Source organism: Glycine max, chromosome 10 (genome assembly GCF_000004515.6).
Source record: "Glycine max cultivar Williams 82 chromosome 10, Glycine_max_v4.0, whole genome shotgun sequence".
NCBI lineage: Eukaryota > Viridiplantae > Streptophyta > Magnoliopsida > Fabales > Fabaceae > Glycine > Glycine max.
Genome location: NC_038246.2, coordinates 42507918 through 42523957, shown reverse-complemented (window position 1 = coordinate 42523957; position 16040 = coordinate 42507918). Strand labels below are relative to the sequence as shown.

The following is a 16040-nucleotide window of genomic DNA, read 5'->3' as shown; positions in this document are numbered from 1 at the left end:
ATTAGCTAGGTGCAACCATTAAATATAACATCAGATCATTCATAATTTATCTTAATAAATCTAATTTAAAGTATCGATATTCACTCAATGGTTCTAATTCGTGAATGTGTGAATGCAGAAAATCATTTAATAATTCATTTACTATATCAAAAGATATTACTTTATCTGTAACTTCTGATTTAACTATAACTAAGATATTAAATTGTTAGTATTTATTTTTTAAGTTTAAATATTAATTATTTATGCATGAAAGAGAGATTGCTGCCTAAAAAAACAGAAAAGAAGTACAAAATAAAAAAATATAGTATATTCTATAGATAGGAAAAATGCGTATATAATTTGTTACGAATTATAGCATATTTTATGTATAGACATTAATATTTTTACTTATTTATTTTATTTAATTTGATTGATTTTAAAAAAAATTCAATGCATTACTATTTTTATACATTATAAAAAAATTATTTTATAGATGTAATTTTAAATTATGTTGAAAAAAATAAAAATATGATAATTCATTCAATAAAATCTGATTGACTCAAATATTAAATATGTTTAAAATGCATAATTTTATTAAGATTTGATAAAAAAAAATTATATATTTTGCTATTTTTTTCTACATTTTAATGATAAAGACAAAAAAGACCCAGCATTATTTTATTTAATACAAAAATAATTTTATTTGTTTTATATTTTTATTTATATAATATTTATTTTGAATTTATCTAAATTTTTCTTCGTGACAAAATTATATTTTAGGATCGGGTAAATATTTATTTTTGTCAAGCTAATAGTTAGGTTGTTCTTGAAAGATGAAAAAAAATAAAATTTTGTCCATGAATCTACAACAAATTAGTCATGTTATCAGTATTTTATGTTAACTCAAACTGTTACGCTTACATGATATTTTTGATGACTTGACAATTGATAGTCTTCATGTGATTGTCATATGTCAAAAAGTTAATTTTTCGATTTGATCTCCAAACTTAATAGTTCCTGAACTTACTTAGGTATTGTCACTTTGATTCTTAAAATTACTTTTGAATTTTTAATTAAATCTAACACTACATATAGATTATTAGCATAACGATAATAAATGATATTTGTTTACATTGATAACAATTATTTATAGTGATGTAAATTGAATGAAATAATTATCAAATATAGAAATAAAAAATATTATATTTTATATTTTGAAATCACTATTAATTTATTTATTATATTTTATTAAGTTAAAATTTTGCCAAATAATATTATAAGGGTAACACCAACAATAGATGACATAAGTGTATGCAAAAAAAATGATTCTAACATTTTTATTTTTGTTCCTTTCTGATTGTCAAATTTTTTTAATTGTCTTTTCATCATTAACATTATTCCATAAAATAGATTAATTAATTAATTAATCTAACATTTTTACGCATATTAATAACATATAAAATAATATCTTGATTTGAAATCTTATAAAATCTTATTAGTAATGTCATAAATTTAGTACTTATTATTGCAATGTAACCATTCATAAATTAGTTTGATATTTATAGTATAATTTAAATAATAAAATTGAAAAAATAATAAAAGTGAAAAAAAATATAATAATGTTTATGCTAATAATTTTATGCAACATGAGACTTAATTGAAAATTTAAAAGTACTTTCAAGAACTTAAAAGTTAGTAGGTGATTAAGTTCAAAAGTTAAAATGATAATAAGTTATGTGAATGTCACATCATCATCCAAAGTGTATATAGGTAAAATTATTTGAGTAAATAGAAAAACTAATAGTGTGACTAATTTATTATATTTTTTACAAATTTAAAAACAAAATTTTAATTTTTTATCTTTTAAAAACCTCACTATTAATACCCAACAAATTTAATGATGAAAATTGATATTTATTCTTTGGTATCTCTAGAATGTAGAAAGGATATTAGATGGCCATTTTTTAATTGTACTTTACAGGAAAAGGAAGCTGGAGTTTCAAAAAGAAAACAATGTTGTGGACTTGTTCATGCAACATACAGTGGCTAGCTAGCGGTTAATTACCAAGCCCTACCTTAATTAATTGGAATAAATTTGAAGACTTGCTCAAATTGTACTAATTAAATGCCATCAGTCACACAGATGCAGACACCGAAAGGAAGAAAAATTCCCGCAGGACTCAGTTAAGCTGGTATTGTCATCTCACTTTAGTTTAGTATTTTGCTAGTGGTCAATATAACATGTTTGTCTAAAATAAAGGCATATATAAAATTGAGCCTGCAGAGAAGTGTTCAACAGCAGACAAAACAACTTCAACTACTTGCTATCTTAATTTAATTTGATTGACAAAGCACACGTTTTAGTTAATTTTTTGACAAACCAAAACTTCATCACTAGTCACCTCTTTCAAAACGATCCTATAAATACATTCGCTTGAGCTCAGGCTCTCTCCACCTCGTCCTTCATACTCAACAACATATATACAACTACACTTACATATATAGCAACTCTCTTCCTTGTCTTGTCCTTAATTTATACACAACCTCCAAATTCCAACCATATCTATACTGTACGCACGAGTGCCGATCTTCCCACTACCATTATTTACCAAAACAAGCAATGGATAATACTAGCATGCTTCAAATGGTTTCAAGTTTGGTTCTGATTCTAAGTGTTTCATCATTGGCTTCAGCATCTCTGAAAGTGGGTTTCTACAGCTCCACGTGTCCATCTGCCGAGGAAATAGTGAGAAGCACAGTAAACAAAGCAATTTCAGACAACGCCGGCATAGCTGCGGGTCTCATAAGAATGCATTTCCATGATTGCTTTGTCAGGGTAGGTTCACTTCCTATATACCATGTTAAAACTATTATTTCTATTACTATTTCTGATTGCAAATTAAGTCTCTATTCTTAACTGCTATGTATATACAGGGTTGCGATGGTTCCGTGTTACTAGCATCTACCCCAGGTAACCCAGTAGCCGAGAGAGACCATTTTGCCAACAACCCAAGCTTGCGTGGCTTCGAGGTGATTGAGGAGGCCAAGACCCAATTAGAGGCTGCATGCCCTCAAACGGTATCGTGTGCAGACATTTTGGCATTCGCAGCACGAGACAGTGCTCTCAAAGTTGGTGGCATAAACTACGACGTACCATCTGGACGCAGAGACGGACGCATCTCCATTGCTGATGAAGTGCCACGGAATCTGCCTGCCCCAACCTCCAGTGCCCATGAACTTGTTAGTAATTTTTCTCGAAAGGGCTTGTCAGCAGATGAAATGGTGACACTTTCAGGAGCGCATTCAATTGGTGTCTCGCATTGTTCTGCCTTCTCCAAGCGCTTGTACTCTTTCAATGACACAGTCACACAAGATCCCTCTATGGACTCTTCATATGCTGAAACGTTGAAAAGCAATTGTCCTGCACCACCTTCCACCATAGATTCAACAGTGTCTCTTGATCCTTCCACTCCCATTCGTTTGGACAACAAATACTATGAGGGATTGATCAACCACCGTGGCCTCCTCACATCAGATCAGACTTTGTACACCAGTCAAACCACAAGGGAAATGGTTCAAAGCAATGCCAACAATGGTGCTAGTTGGGCTGAGAAGTTTGCCAAGGCAATGGTGCAAATGGGTTCCATAGAAGTGCTTACGGGCTCCGATGGTGAGATAAGGAGACGTTGCAGCCTTGTTAATTAATTAATTCACAGCTGCTGCATTCTTCTTGAAACCAAACTCAATTGTTTCTTATATATTGCATTCTTTTCATTATTGTTGGACAAAAAAAAAATGGTGAGTTTGCCAATTGTTTCGTTCTTTGAATTTTTTAATACTTGTTTATGTTGGCGTGAATCATGGCTGTAATTATGTTTTAATTGGTAGCAATATATAATGTAATTATGGGAACAGAATATGTGCATCGATTTATTCTTCCTTTCCTTATTTATGTTTTTGATCCTGTATTGTAATTATATAGTCTTTGACCACAGTAAATAAGATACAGCCAACATTATACCATGTTTGAGTTGGTATCAGAGCGGGAATTTATTTTTCTTGCTGCCATGAGTAACCCCTATTTCCAACGTTCAAACCCTGAGTTTTGCACCAGAACCTACAGCTATTCTGTATGGTGCGAATTATCCCCTTTGGTCCCAAGTTGTCGAGATGTTTGTTGCTGGTCGTGTCAAATTGGGTTATTTAACTGGAAAAACTCAAGAGTCCTCTCCGAATGATGCTTCATACGAGAGAGTTAATCCACACTAACATTTGTGGACCGATCCACTTCAATAGTACTGTGCAAAAAAATAAATAAATTCGCATTCGCTTTTGTGTAACGGAAACATCATACCGCAATACTCATGGATAATCTTAAAATTTTGAGAAATTATAAATAAATTCGCATTCTTCTTCCACTGCCCTCACTGCAAACCCATTATTCCCCACAAGACTCTCTCCAATTCCCGCTTCATCGTTCCGATCATTCACGTGTGGCACCCGTTTTCGCTATTTTTTTCAGAAACCTTGTTTTTAGGTGACACATTTGTGTTTTTCAGTCAAAGTTAATGTCCTTTTGGTTTTTTGTCTGTTTCTCTAGTTGGGGCGTACAGGATGGGCTTGTCTGTTTTGAAGATTTGCATTACCAATGAGTTGACTGAGGGCAAGGAGCCAAAGCGAGAGAATTCGAAGGAAATGGCCACGCTTGCTATGTCCACTTTGTTGTTTGAAAGGTATATTCTCTGTGATTGTTTGCTTACCTTCATCGGTGTGTGTCTTTATTCTCATGTTGGAGCTCATATTTTTATTTGGACGATTGTTTGAACTCATTGGAGATATATATTTCATTGGACGATTGTTCTCTCGGAGGAGAGTACGCTGAAGCGATTGAGAAGCTAGAGGGTGTTCAAGAGTTAACAAATTCTTACTTGGGTGTTAGAGGTAAGTTTTTTTTAAATAAATTATATATATATATATATATATATATATATATATATATATGTGTGTGTGTGTGTGTGTGTGTGTGTGTGTGTTTGCCTTTTGTTGGTTGCTGCTTGCTGCTGTTATTTTTTATTTTTGTTGTTATTATCAAGTAGCTGAGAAAATGTCTGTATTATATTCTTTTTAACACACTCTTTATTATCGACTAAGAGTTGTTGAAAATCATAAAATTGTGTAGATCTCTCTTTTTATTCAATGAATCTTAGTTATGATTTTGTAGTTTTTAACAAATTTTAACCAATAATAAAGAGTGTGTAATGTGTTGCTAACACCTCTCCTATTATTATTATTATTATGCCAACAATTTTTAGTTCTATGTTGGATTTTTGTTGTAGTTGCTGCTCTTGAAACTCAGGCTGGGCTTCATCTATTGATGAGGCAGGTTGGTATTTGCATAACAATTGTAAAATGCTTGGTTTGGCTGCTTTTTGCAGCACTGTTCATGTTTTTTCAGTGTTATTTTTTTCATGTAGGATGATTTGGCAGCAGCGGTTGCTGATAAGTGCATGAAGACGGTGGAGAATCAAGAAAAACCACTAGAATATGAGTCACGATTTATAGATTATGAGGCACAATTTGTTTGTGCTAAAGCACTAAAAGGGCTAATTGGCAATGGCAATGCTGACTCAGGTTGTGCTTAAGGTCTATCTATTTGTTGCTGTTACACTTGATGAGTGCTAATTATGTGCTTGGTGCAGCTGAAGATTTCTTCGACAAGTCTCTCCGTGAGAAGTATTGTGATGGTATGTTCCTTTCATGAGGTACTGGAGCTGGCATTCTTCGACACCGAATTGATGTTTGGTTTTGTAGGTACTGCTGGTCTATCATATGCGGAATTCCTACATAAGATAGGGAACTATCAATGGCAAAGGAGGTTTACCAAAATGTCGTACAAGGTGCTATTGAAGTAAAAAATGCTGGCAGACCATACTTAGGAGCAGGTAACATGAGCGTGGACGAATTAATTGTAGGGTCCATATATGTTGCCCTAAGTGATATATATATCACTAATATAACTATTGTTGTTTCAGTGGCTACTTTAGTACAGAGCACCATTTGACACAGGCATTAAGTAGGGCAGAGGAAGCCTATGGAGGTGACTTGTCTATTCTTTTTGTCTTATACCTAAACTCAATTTACAATATTTATCACCGAGCTCGATGATGGCATATTGACTAATGTATTGTGGCTCTGTCCATTTGTTGAAGACTCTAAACATCCTAGGGTGGGGGTTGCCTTAACAAGCATTGCTCTTATGTATAGGCGTAAAGCAATTCATGAACATTCAAGTTCGCTGTTGGTTCAAGAGGTTGTAACTCTCCAATCGCTGATTTCTTAACTATGGAATTTGATCAACTTTAACTTTAGTTCACATTCTGAAGCATATGTGCTATGAACTGAAATATATTTTTGTTGCTATATGCAAACAATTCAAACAATTTTTATAGTAATTCAAACAATTCTTATAACATAAGAATCATTGCCAGGGTCTCTACCGAAAAGTGATAGATATTTTGAAGGTTCCAACGACGGAAACTGAGTCTGAGGGTAGTATTTGATTCCATAGTCCATGTTGTGTCTATAAAATATCTACCTGGTTATAATGAATGCATACTGAAACCAAACTTTCTTTTTGTAGATGCCGCACCATTGGTAGATAGAAGTGATACAGCAGCTCTTGCAACAGGTGTGAAAAATTCTTTAATCCACTATAGGATCGTAATCTATGATGTGACAACCCGAGTATCTCAAAAGATTGATATTTTAAAAGAATAAGTCTCACATTGCCTAGGAGAAAAAGTCTTTGAAGAGTATATAAGTTAACATTTGCATTGAGCTTGTTGTTGGAACACACTATTTCTCGCTCAATTGCAAGAGATGCAATTCACTCTCTCACGCATTCACTTGTGTATCACTCACTATTTCAAGCAAAAAATTGCACACCTACACACTAGGAATAGCACCAGAGACAGAAAAATGATAGAATGAAAAACACACATATTATTAAGATGTATGTATGTCCTTTTATACAAGCAAAACAGAGCAACAACCTTTCACACATAGGCTAGGCACTTATAACAGAATTTTAAAATTTTGTTACTCTCTTATATTCAATGTACAATCAAATCTACACCACACAAAACAAAATTAAACTCCCACACTTGTAAGATAGTTGGACTCCCAAATTGGTCATCTTCTCTGCTTCCTCTTTCCCAGCTTAGTTCACTGTCTCCTTGGATACCCGCCCTCTATTTCAATGCAATTGTCTCCATCCTATCTTGACTGAATATTTCTCAATAACTCAGTTAACATGTCTTCAATCCTTCGAAACTGTTCATTAGTCTCCTTGTACCCGTCTCCATTGCCTCAACCCTATCTTGACTGAATATTTCTCAATAACTCAGTTAACATGTCTTTAATCCTTTGAAATTGTTCATTAGTCTCCTTGTATCCTGTCTCCATTGCCTCAACCCATCCTTCTATTTTGTAAAACATCAACAAGAAAAAAAAAACTGAAAACTAAAATGATAGATTTCCCAAGAAGATTTATAGGTGCATACGCAGAAGTACTTAGTGTCTAAGAGGATTCAATCTTGGAGCACCAATGAACAATTCCTTGTTGGCAAAGTCTATGAATACATTAGAGGTGTCAAGCCTACTGTTAGTTGGTGTTCTGTTATATGAAACCCAGCAATCCCCCCTAAGATGTCTTTCATTTTGTGGCTTGCTAAAAGGAATCGGCTGCTTACTCTTGACAAAGTTGCTTTTTTGAACAAGGGTTCCCTTTGCCCTTTATGTTCAAATGAGCCTGAGTCAAATGCTCATTTGTTCTTTTCTGAAATCTCTCCAAGTTTGGACTCACATTCGTGATTTGGCTCCTTTTCGCAGGCGTTTCACTTCTTTACAGCGCGGAGGGAGGAAGAACAAGAAGAAGAGAAGAAGGCAAATGATAGGGACACAGCCCAACACATTAGGCCCAAGAGGATTAGTAAAGGATGTTTGGTTTGACTGTTTTCTCTATTTTCATTTTCACTGAACATATAAAATGTTGATGGAAATGTGTTTGGTTGAATTTTTTAAAACATTTTTAGTGAAAATGAAAACGGGAAACAATCACAAAATGAAAACAAAAATTTTTTTTCCAGTGTTTTTAGATGAAAATAGGAACCTTAGTTCGGGTAAAATGAAAATGTCATGACAAAGAATGTAATTTTAAGCAATTCTAAAAATAAATAAATGAAAAAGACAAAAAGTCAATATATCATACATTTTCAGTGTTTTTATTTTTCTGAAAACAGAACACAAGAAGTCAAACCAAACATGTTTTCAGAATTCTAATATTTTGAAAAATGAAAACAGTTTTAAGAGAAAATAGAAAATGAAAATGCAAACCAAACACATCCAAGAGGATGAAAATGCAAACCAAACACCCCCTAAGATAGAAAATGAAAATTGATGGCATTTTATCACTTATCTTTTTTATTTTAATCTTTTATTTTTGTTATCTTTTATTTTTCTTATCTTATCTTTTTTATCTTTATCATCTTTTAATTTAAATCTTTTTATTTTTTATCTTTAAATCTTTATCTTATCTAGTATATTTATTTATGTGTTATTTTAAAAGAAAAGTTGAAAGTAAAAAAAGAGAAAATCAAACCTACTATATTGGGTCAGGGTTACACAAGTAATTCATTGATCCACGGGTCAAACCCGCATAATCTGCAGGTTAAGCGGGACGGACCCAAAAATATGATATAACCATGAATCATTTAAAAAAATTGATCCGTAACCCGCGTGAACCACAAGCCCCGCGGGCCAGTTCGTGACTTGGACCCGTTTACCCACCCCTAGATATGATAAGGAATATTTGCATATTATCCACCTAACAAATACCTACACAAATATAGGACAGGTACCAAACGATTTTTTTTTTTCCAAAATAATGGATAGCTAGAGCTGCTATATTCCCGCTTCACTGTTGTGATTCCTATTTCTAACACATTTTAGAACACATTACCTTTTATAAATTAAAATTTATTAAAAACAATAATTTTTGTATGTCTTATGTTTTATTTAATGAATCACTCTCATAATTTTATTATTTCTAATAACTTTAAGAATGATATTTTTATTCATGACGTTTTCCAATCACTAAGACTTTGTGTTTGGTAGTTTATTTGGTGAGATAAAAGCTGAACAAAAAAAAGAATCTCATACTATATTCCGTCTTTTTATACAAAAATAATATTTTTTCAAAAATAAATAAAAAATATTTAAATTAATTAATTTTAATATAAAGTAATAATTTTTAAAAAAATTAAAATATCTATAAAATTGAATAATCTAAGTGCTGATTATTTTTAATGATACTAATCGTAATTTAAAAGATATAAAGAGTGTTGTTTTATAATATTAATAAAATTGAGATAACTTTTTCCACCAAGCAAAATGATTTATAATGTTACTAGACTTATGGATGCATCTATTTGTATGACAAATGAATAAGTATTTCATTCTGGACGGATCCACCTGTAAGATTGTGGGGGTAATTGTTCCACTAAATGAATTTTTATACTCAATATATTTAATAATTTTAATTTTTGTCCCCATAAAAAAATATTACCCCAATAAGATAACTTTTTAAATGAATTAATGTAAAAGGTTATAAGAAATAAATTAATATTACTAATTTTACCACTTTAACTTAATTTTTTATAATAGTAATAAAAAAAATTATACATGTTTAAAATATAAAAATATATAAAAGATAATTATAATGGGTACAAATTTAAGTATTTTTAATTTTTTTTATAATATTATGTATTTTGTAAAAATTTATAATATTGTTTCTATAAAAAAAATATTATAAATTATTTTTTTTCTCCCACTAAGGGAATTTTCTAAATCCATCCCTAATTTCATTGATAGACTTCACAATAAACTAAAACACATTTGTTAAAAGAAAAGAATTGGTGCTCAGAAATCATAAATGCAGGCATCATGGATCCTAAAATAAATTAGGTTTAGCGTAGTTAATTTAACCTCACAATTCACCCACACTTCCTCAAATATATAACTCCATTTTATAGTACGTTATATTATATGTAGTTAGAATAAGGATGACTATTAGAACCTCAAATTGGCCAAATTCAACTTGAATAAAAAAATCATTTATCGAGAACAATTTAATTATAATACTAAAAAGGTTCAAATAAATGATTAAGAATTCTAAATCCGCTCGCCCCCTTTTACTTTAATAAATTTATCTTGAAGTTTCAAACCAATATAATCCACATAAGAATAAAAGCTGTAACTGTCGATTTGAACTTTTTGTTATGGTGGGGTAGTCTTTTATGGTCACCTTATTTGCCGGAATGTGATCGTGTAAATCAATTGTTCCATCAAGCACTGAATCAAATTTGAAGGCATTATCAGATCATGTTCTTTTTACTTATTTATTTTCGCACATAATTAGAAAGCTTTAAACATTGAGAGCACCTTCATTAGCAATCAATAAAAAAATGGGGAACCAAATATTGAATCTGGCTCCCGATACAAGATAACCTATAACCAACCCAACCCAAAAAACAACGTTAAAGCCCAGGAATAGATTCAAGGTTGTACTTTTGGGAAGAAGATTCAGTATCCCTCTTCTCCTGTAATGCTGGTTTTGTTATGCCATCAAGAGCTTGCAGGTATGTGTAGGAAGCAGTCTGACTAGGTGGGCTTGGATTGCTGATTCTGCTGGCAAGGAAGCGACGGATCAGACCCCGAAGAAATGGAGCCATGGTTTCTGGCTCATGTTCCAAGTAATACATGATTCCTCCCATACAAAGAGAAAACAAGAAAACCTGTACCAGTTGAAAGCATAAAATGAAACAATTTCTATGTGTCATACAAGGGTATGCATACTACTCAATCTCCTCTACCATACAGAAAAATGAAAACATGTATCACAGATAAGGTTAGGTATGAAAAAGAAAAGGACAAAATAAATGAGTTACAAAGACAAGCATACTGCCACTAGAGACATGGTGGGAGATATTGTTCTTATCCCGTTTAATAAAACTCTCACATTCTCTAACTGCACGGATAGATATTGGAACTAAAGAAGCATCTAAAGAGGTATCAACCATAAAAACTGACTTTCATTTCATAAAAAAGTATGGTTGGCACTAGAGTTCTAGAAAATTATTTTCGGAGGATGCTAGAAAAACAGATCAGAAAAGGGTTTCCTTTAATTCAGTGCAAAGTAACTAGAGGGCATACCTCAGCATTCCTGATATTTGGAAGGAGGTGCCTGTTCACCAAGATATACCATAATGAATCTACTGCTCTGGGAAGAACATATAAAGCTAGCTCACCACGCCTAGCTTTTTTTTCCAATAGCACAGATAGGGCAGCTATTCCACCTGCTATCCAATATACAAGCTTGTGATCTCTTGGAAAAACTTTTCTATGTGAACATATGACTCCCTGTGTAATCAGAAAGGCACAAAGAACATTAATATTACATTTATCTATAAAAAAATCAGATTTATAATAATAGCAATGAGAAGAAGAACAACAGCAAAAATACACCTGAAAGATTCCAACAAAAGCAGACAAAAAGGTTGTTGAGCGAACAGCACCTTTAATGGCAAGCCAGAAAGTGCGGAAAGGAGCATCAGTGAACTGAACATAAATTTTCTCATTAGCAAAAAGAAATTTTCAAAATAACAAAGGCAATGACAAAAATTACAGAAATGTCAGCAATAAAAGCAGGAGTTGTGACAATGGTGGATCTAGCCAGAAGACAATATACTTACAGTTAGTTATCAGTTCATTATCTTATTCAAAGTACAAAAACAACTCAATCACAAAGTTTGCAAGGTTTTCAGCATATTTATTTCATTGTTAAAACCATGCAATGACATTTGAAATACCAAAAAAATCACAAGGGTTGATTAAAGAAAAAGATCAAGAATAAACTAATTCATACTTTGGGAACTGAGGCACCTGGACAAGTGCATTATAGTAGTAAGGAGATATGGAGCCTATGTGAAAGAAATCATTATTAGGAAACTAGGAATTAGTATTGAACTTTGAGAAGCTCTTCATTTAATTATTCTCATATACTAAATTGCATGAAAAAGAAAAATAACAATTTCAAACATGAATGTCTATTATGAGTATTACTTTAAATTAAAACTAGAATGGAAGTAACAAAGTAATGGGCATAGAGTAAACAGTGTAAAGTAATTTTACATTGTCATCCTATCACAAAGTATCATATATAGTAAGTTTGTTCAGTTTTACAATAATTACCTAGAAAGTTATACCTATCATGATTTCTAATTAATTGACAGTGTTAAAAGTAAAAACTTTTACACTGACAGTGCATAAAAGTTAAATCTAAATTTTTATATTTTCACAAAAAAAATGGAACCTAGCCACAAGCAATTTACTTAGCTGTATTAATCTTCCAGAGTACTTAGAAATGACACTTGCCGCAAACACTTACAAATTATGCACATGTTCTTTTTACATAACACTATTTTCTTGATCATTTATGCAAGTGTTTGATTTGCAGATATACAAGTAACATAAATAATTTGGAAAGAGAATACCTTCTGAAGGTGCAGAACAACAAAAGGCACAAAGGTCAAAGAGAAGTAAAGCGGGAATGTTTTCTTAAACGTTAATGATGTTGCATTTCCTTGATGAGCTAAGCATGAATTTGTTACTGGATGAATGAGGGAACACGGAATTATGGAGGGAAATTCTTCCAACTTTGCATAGTCGATCTTTCCTACACGAGATAAATAAGCATGTAGTGAAGCAACATCAACTGAATGACCTCTACAGCTATCCCTTACAGCCTTGTATACAGGCTCTGCAACTGGCCCAGTCTTTTGAATGAAGTCTTGATAGGATTTTGGCAAGCTCTCAGGACGCATTACAAAGGCATACATAACCTGAAATACATTTTTTGTTGTAAAATTATTAAAAGTAATTCCATGAAACATCACACAAGATGAGATGCTATAGACAAAAAAATAAAAATAAGATTTACATGAAAACCATAATGACGAATATTTTACAGGCATTGAGGAACCCATAAAGCATCTCACTAGAAATAATCAAGTTAAAGCCTAACTAGTAGTTATACAAGGCAATTTATACTTTACATTTTGGGCATGGGGGTGGTATATGCACATTAGGCATAATCAGAAAGCTAGTTAGTGACTCTTCTTTAAGCCTCCATGCAAGATCTGATGATAACAAATTCCACACCAGGAGGGTTGGGCATCTAGTGGTGCCTGCCTTACAGATTTTGTGTAAAACTTGTACTTCATTTACACCCATTGTATTTTTTTGTGTAAATACACAGGAAGCCTGAGAAAGCGGATAAGCCCCATTGTAATTCATTCCTTCCCTAAATCTCTATACTTCTCTTTTCATTCATTTGTACAACAACCAAGTCTCATCTCACTAGGTAGAATCAGTGAATTGGTTTTATTAAAATTAACACAGAATAAGCATCCCCACGTGGCTTGTCTAAGCTATTCAAAAGAAAATGCTAAATAGTAGAGATGTGTTCTAGCAAAATGACTTGTCAGAAAAGAAAGAAAAAAATGTTGTACTTTGTCAGTCACCTATTCTTCTTTTTTTTCTCTCACTATGATTTTGGTTATGAGGCATTTGTAACAACATAAAAAAGCTTCCACACCAAATAACATTGTTTTGCTTCTATTCATAAAAATGCTTCCCGCCTGTTTTATGGCTATTACCCTGATATCAATTATTAGGCACACATAAATATTACAAGGGTGATAGTTAAGAATAAAACCCTAGCATGAAAAGTCAGATTGAGGTTTTAATACCTGTGCACAAGCAAGGGCAAACAGCAATGAATCTCCATGTCTCCAATGACTCCCCCAAAGGTGAAACTTGTTCTTAGATTTTGCAGAATTATAAGCACACTGATATACAAGAATATGTATTAGCCTGGCAGATGCAGATCATTTTCAAGAGACTAAAAAAGCATTAAATACATCCATGTAAATCATATTGCTCAGAAATCATTTTGGGGATGCACTTTCAAATACCTGGGCTAGCCTAGCCAACAGGTATAAAGCCAGTGTGCGTCTCCTATTTGAATCATTTAATGCCATAATTGAGAAACCAGCTATTAAACCTGCTAAAATTCTGCGCCATCATCCCCTTAAACAAAGTCATAAATAAGCAACGCGTGCAAACACAAACAACAAAACAATATCCAAAACAAAAGCTTAAAAAAAATTAACTGAGAAGCTACAAAAATAAATCCAGAAAGCAGTTTGAGCTGCAACTTACGCATTAGCTGGTGTCTCTTTCTTTCTCAATTTTCGCAACAAGCATCTAAGAGCATGATAAGATCCAGTGAAACCACCAAAAAGTAAACCAATGCGGCATGCTTCTTCCCTTACTATCAGATCTTTTTCTGAAACAAGTTGCTGGAAACAAAACAAAAAAGCCATAACCTCATATGTTCTCCAATTTGTATTTGTATAAAAACAGATAAGCTAAACATACTCCCTCCAGTCTCAAATATAAGAAGAAAAAAAATAATTTTTTCTTGATCTGAAATGTAAGAAAATTTCAACTAATTTTAGCTCATTTAATGTTACTATTTCTAAAATACCATTCATTTAATTGAGGTTTTAGTTACAATGACTCCTTTTTATTCCTTATACAAATTCCAATGAAAGATGAGTTTAGAAAAAAATAATTTTTAATTGAGATTGGTGCAATAAAATGTGATCAACGTCAATCGGTTTTTTTTTTTAATATTTGAGACCGGAGGGAGTATACCAATAGCCAATACTTTTACAGTTTCATGCAACATAATATTAACTAACAACAACTGAAACCTACAAACATTCAACAATTCCACTCGATAATATTAACTACAAACTAATTGAACAAACTGATAACATCCTGCTTGATCAATTTCAACAGAATATATTAAAATAAAGAAAAATCGAAAGCGCGGTTGCTTTAAAATCCACTTTAAACTATTCCAAACTATTCCGAATTTGAGGAGCAAAAAGTATTTCAGCTAAACAAACACCAAATCTGTCACGTGGACAAAAATTTGAGTGAAGTACAAAAATCAATGTTGTTAAGAAACGGAAAAAGAACGGAGAATCGGAACCCTGATTTGACATGAACTGACCTTGAGATCAAGGAGAGAGGAGTAGGATTGGCCTCGAACAAGCTTGAAGGCGCGGAGGAGTATGCCAATGCCGACTCTGACGCCATAGGAGAGGAGGAAGGTCTGGCAGAGGTTGCCAATGGCGTGAGCCACGCAGGACTCGTCGGGGCCGTGATCGCAGGGCGGCGAGTCCACGCGGCAGTGCTGCTGGGCGTGAGCGGCGGCGCGGCGCTGCCGGCGCTGGAGCTCCTCAATGGCGTCGCGGAAGCGCTCCTCCGCTTCGCGAAGGCGGCCCTCGGCGTCGGAGTCGGAGTTGTCGACGAGCGGAGGAGAGGATGGTGGTGCCATGAGAATGAAATGGGAATGGAAATGGAGAATACTAATAGAGTCACATCACATTCACATCACAGACTCGTGGTTTCGTTTTCAATCCGATCACTCTAACAAGTTGCTCCTTTCAAGGGTTTGTTAAAGCTTCCCTTAATTGCTTTCTAGTTACTACTTTCCAATTCTATATCAAATACTCTATTAATTACTGATCATTAAATATTATTTTTTCTAATGACGAAATTAAATTAATCGGCATCTTCCTGAACTATTTACAAATTTTTGAATTAAAAAAACTTGAAAGTAAATTCCTAATTTTATAAAAAAAAATGGCCAATAATTAAAAAAATATACAATATAAGTTATTCTTACAGTTCTAAAATATAATTTTTATGTTAAAAATATTTATTTATTAAAATTGTAATTTTTTAGTTGTATAAAATAAACATTTATTATATCCCATTAACGGATTAATATACTAGTTTTTCTTAATTACATGTTAATGAAATTAAAATAGAATTTCGCCTAAGAAAACGTTAAACGCGTGTCCTGC

At 32.7% G+C, this 16040-nt stretch overlaps 3 protein-coding genes and 1 long non-coding RNA gene across 4 annotated transcripts; 3 read left to right on the top strand and 1 right to left on the bottom strand.

Annotated features, from left to right (window-relative positions):
* Positions 1-2438: 2438 nt before the first annotated feature.
* Positions 2439-3992, top strand: LOC100815350 (peroxidase 5). The gene is made up of 2 exons (XM_003536216.5): positions 2439-2815; positions 2914-3992. Exons 1-2 carry the CDS (start codon positions 2600-2602, stop codon positions 3682-3684), a joined length of 987 nt encoding a protein of 328 aa, XP_003536264.1. The 5' UTR covers positions 2439-2599; the 3' UTR covers positions 3685-3992.
* Positions 3993-4593: 601 nt separating this feature from the next.
* On the top strand, positions 4594-5932 carry LOC102669652 (uncharacterized). Its single transcript, XM_026124253.1, has 6 exons — positions 4594-4712; positions 4775-4920; positions 5316-5362; positions 5454-5610; positions 5679-5723; positions 5791-5932. The coding sequence occupies exons 1-6, from the start codon at positions 4594-4596 to the stop codon at positions 5889-5891; spliced, it is 615 nt and encodes a 204-aa protein (XP_025980038.1). The 3' UTR covers positions 5892-5932.
* Positions 5933-6342: 410 nt separating this feature from the next.
* On the top strand, positions 6343-8165 carry LOC121172896 (uncharacterized). Its single transcript, XR_005886677.1, has 3 exons — positions 6343-6528; positions 6620-6667; positions 7870-8165. It is a non-coding gene; the product is annotated as an uncharacterized lncRNA (long non-coding RNA).
* Positions 8166-10412: 2247 nt separating this feature from the next.
* Positions 10413-15649, bottom strand: LOC100808570 (uncharacterized). The gene is made up of 8 exons (XM_003535413.4): positions 15182-15649; positions 14320-14459; positions 14073-14172; positions 13848-13946; positions 12591-12938; positions 11563-11655; positions 11251-11457; positions 10413-10832 (listed from the first exon to the last, which is right to left on the bottom strand). The coding sequence occupies exons 1-8, from the start codon at positions 15506-15508 to the stop codon at positions 10575-10577; spliced, it is 1572 nt and encodes a 523-aa protein (XP_003535461.1). The 5' UTR covers positions 15509-15649; the 3' UTR covers positions 10413-10574.
* Between the last annotated feature and the right edge of the window lie 391 nt (positions 15650-16040).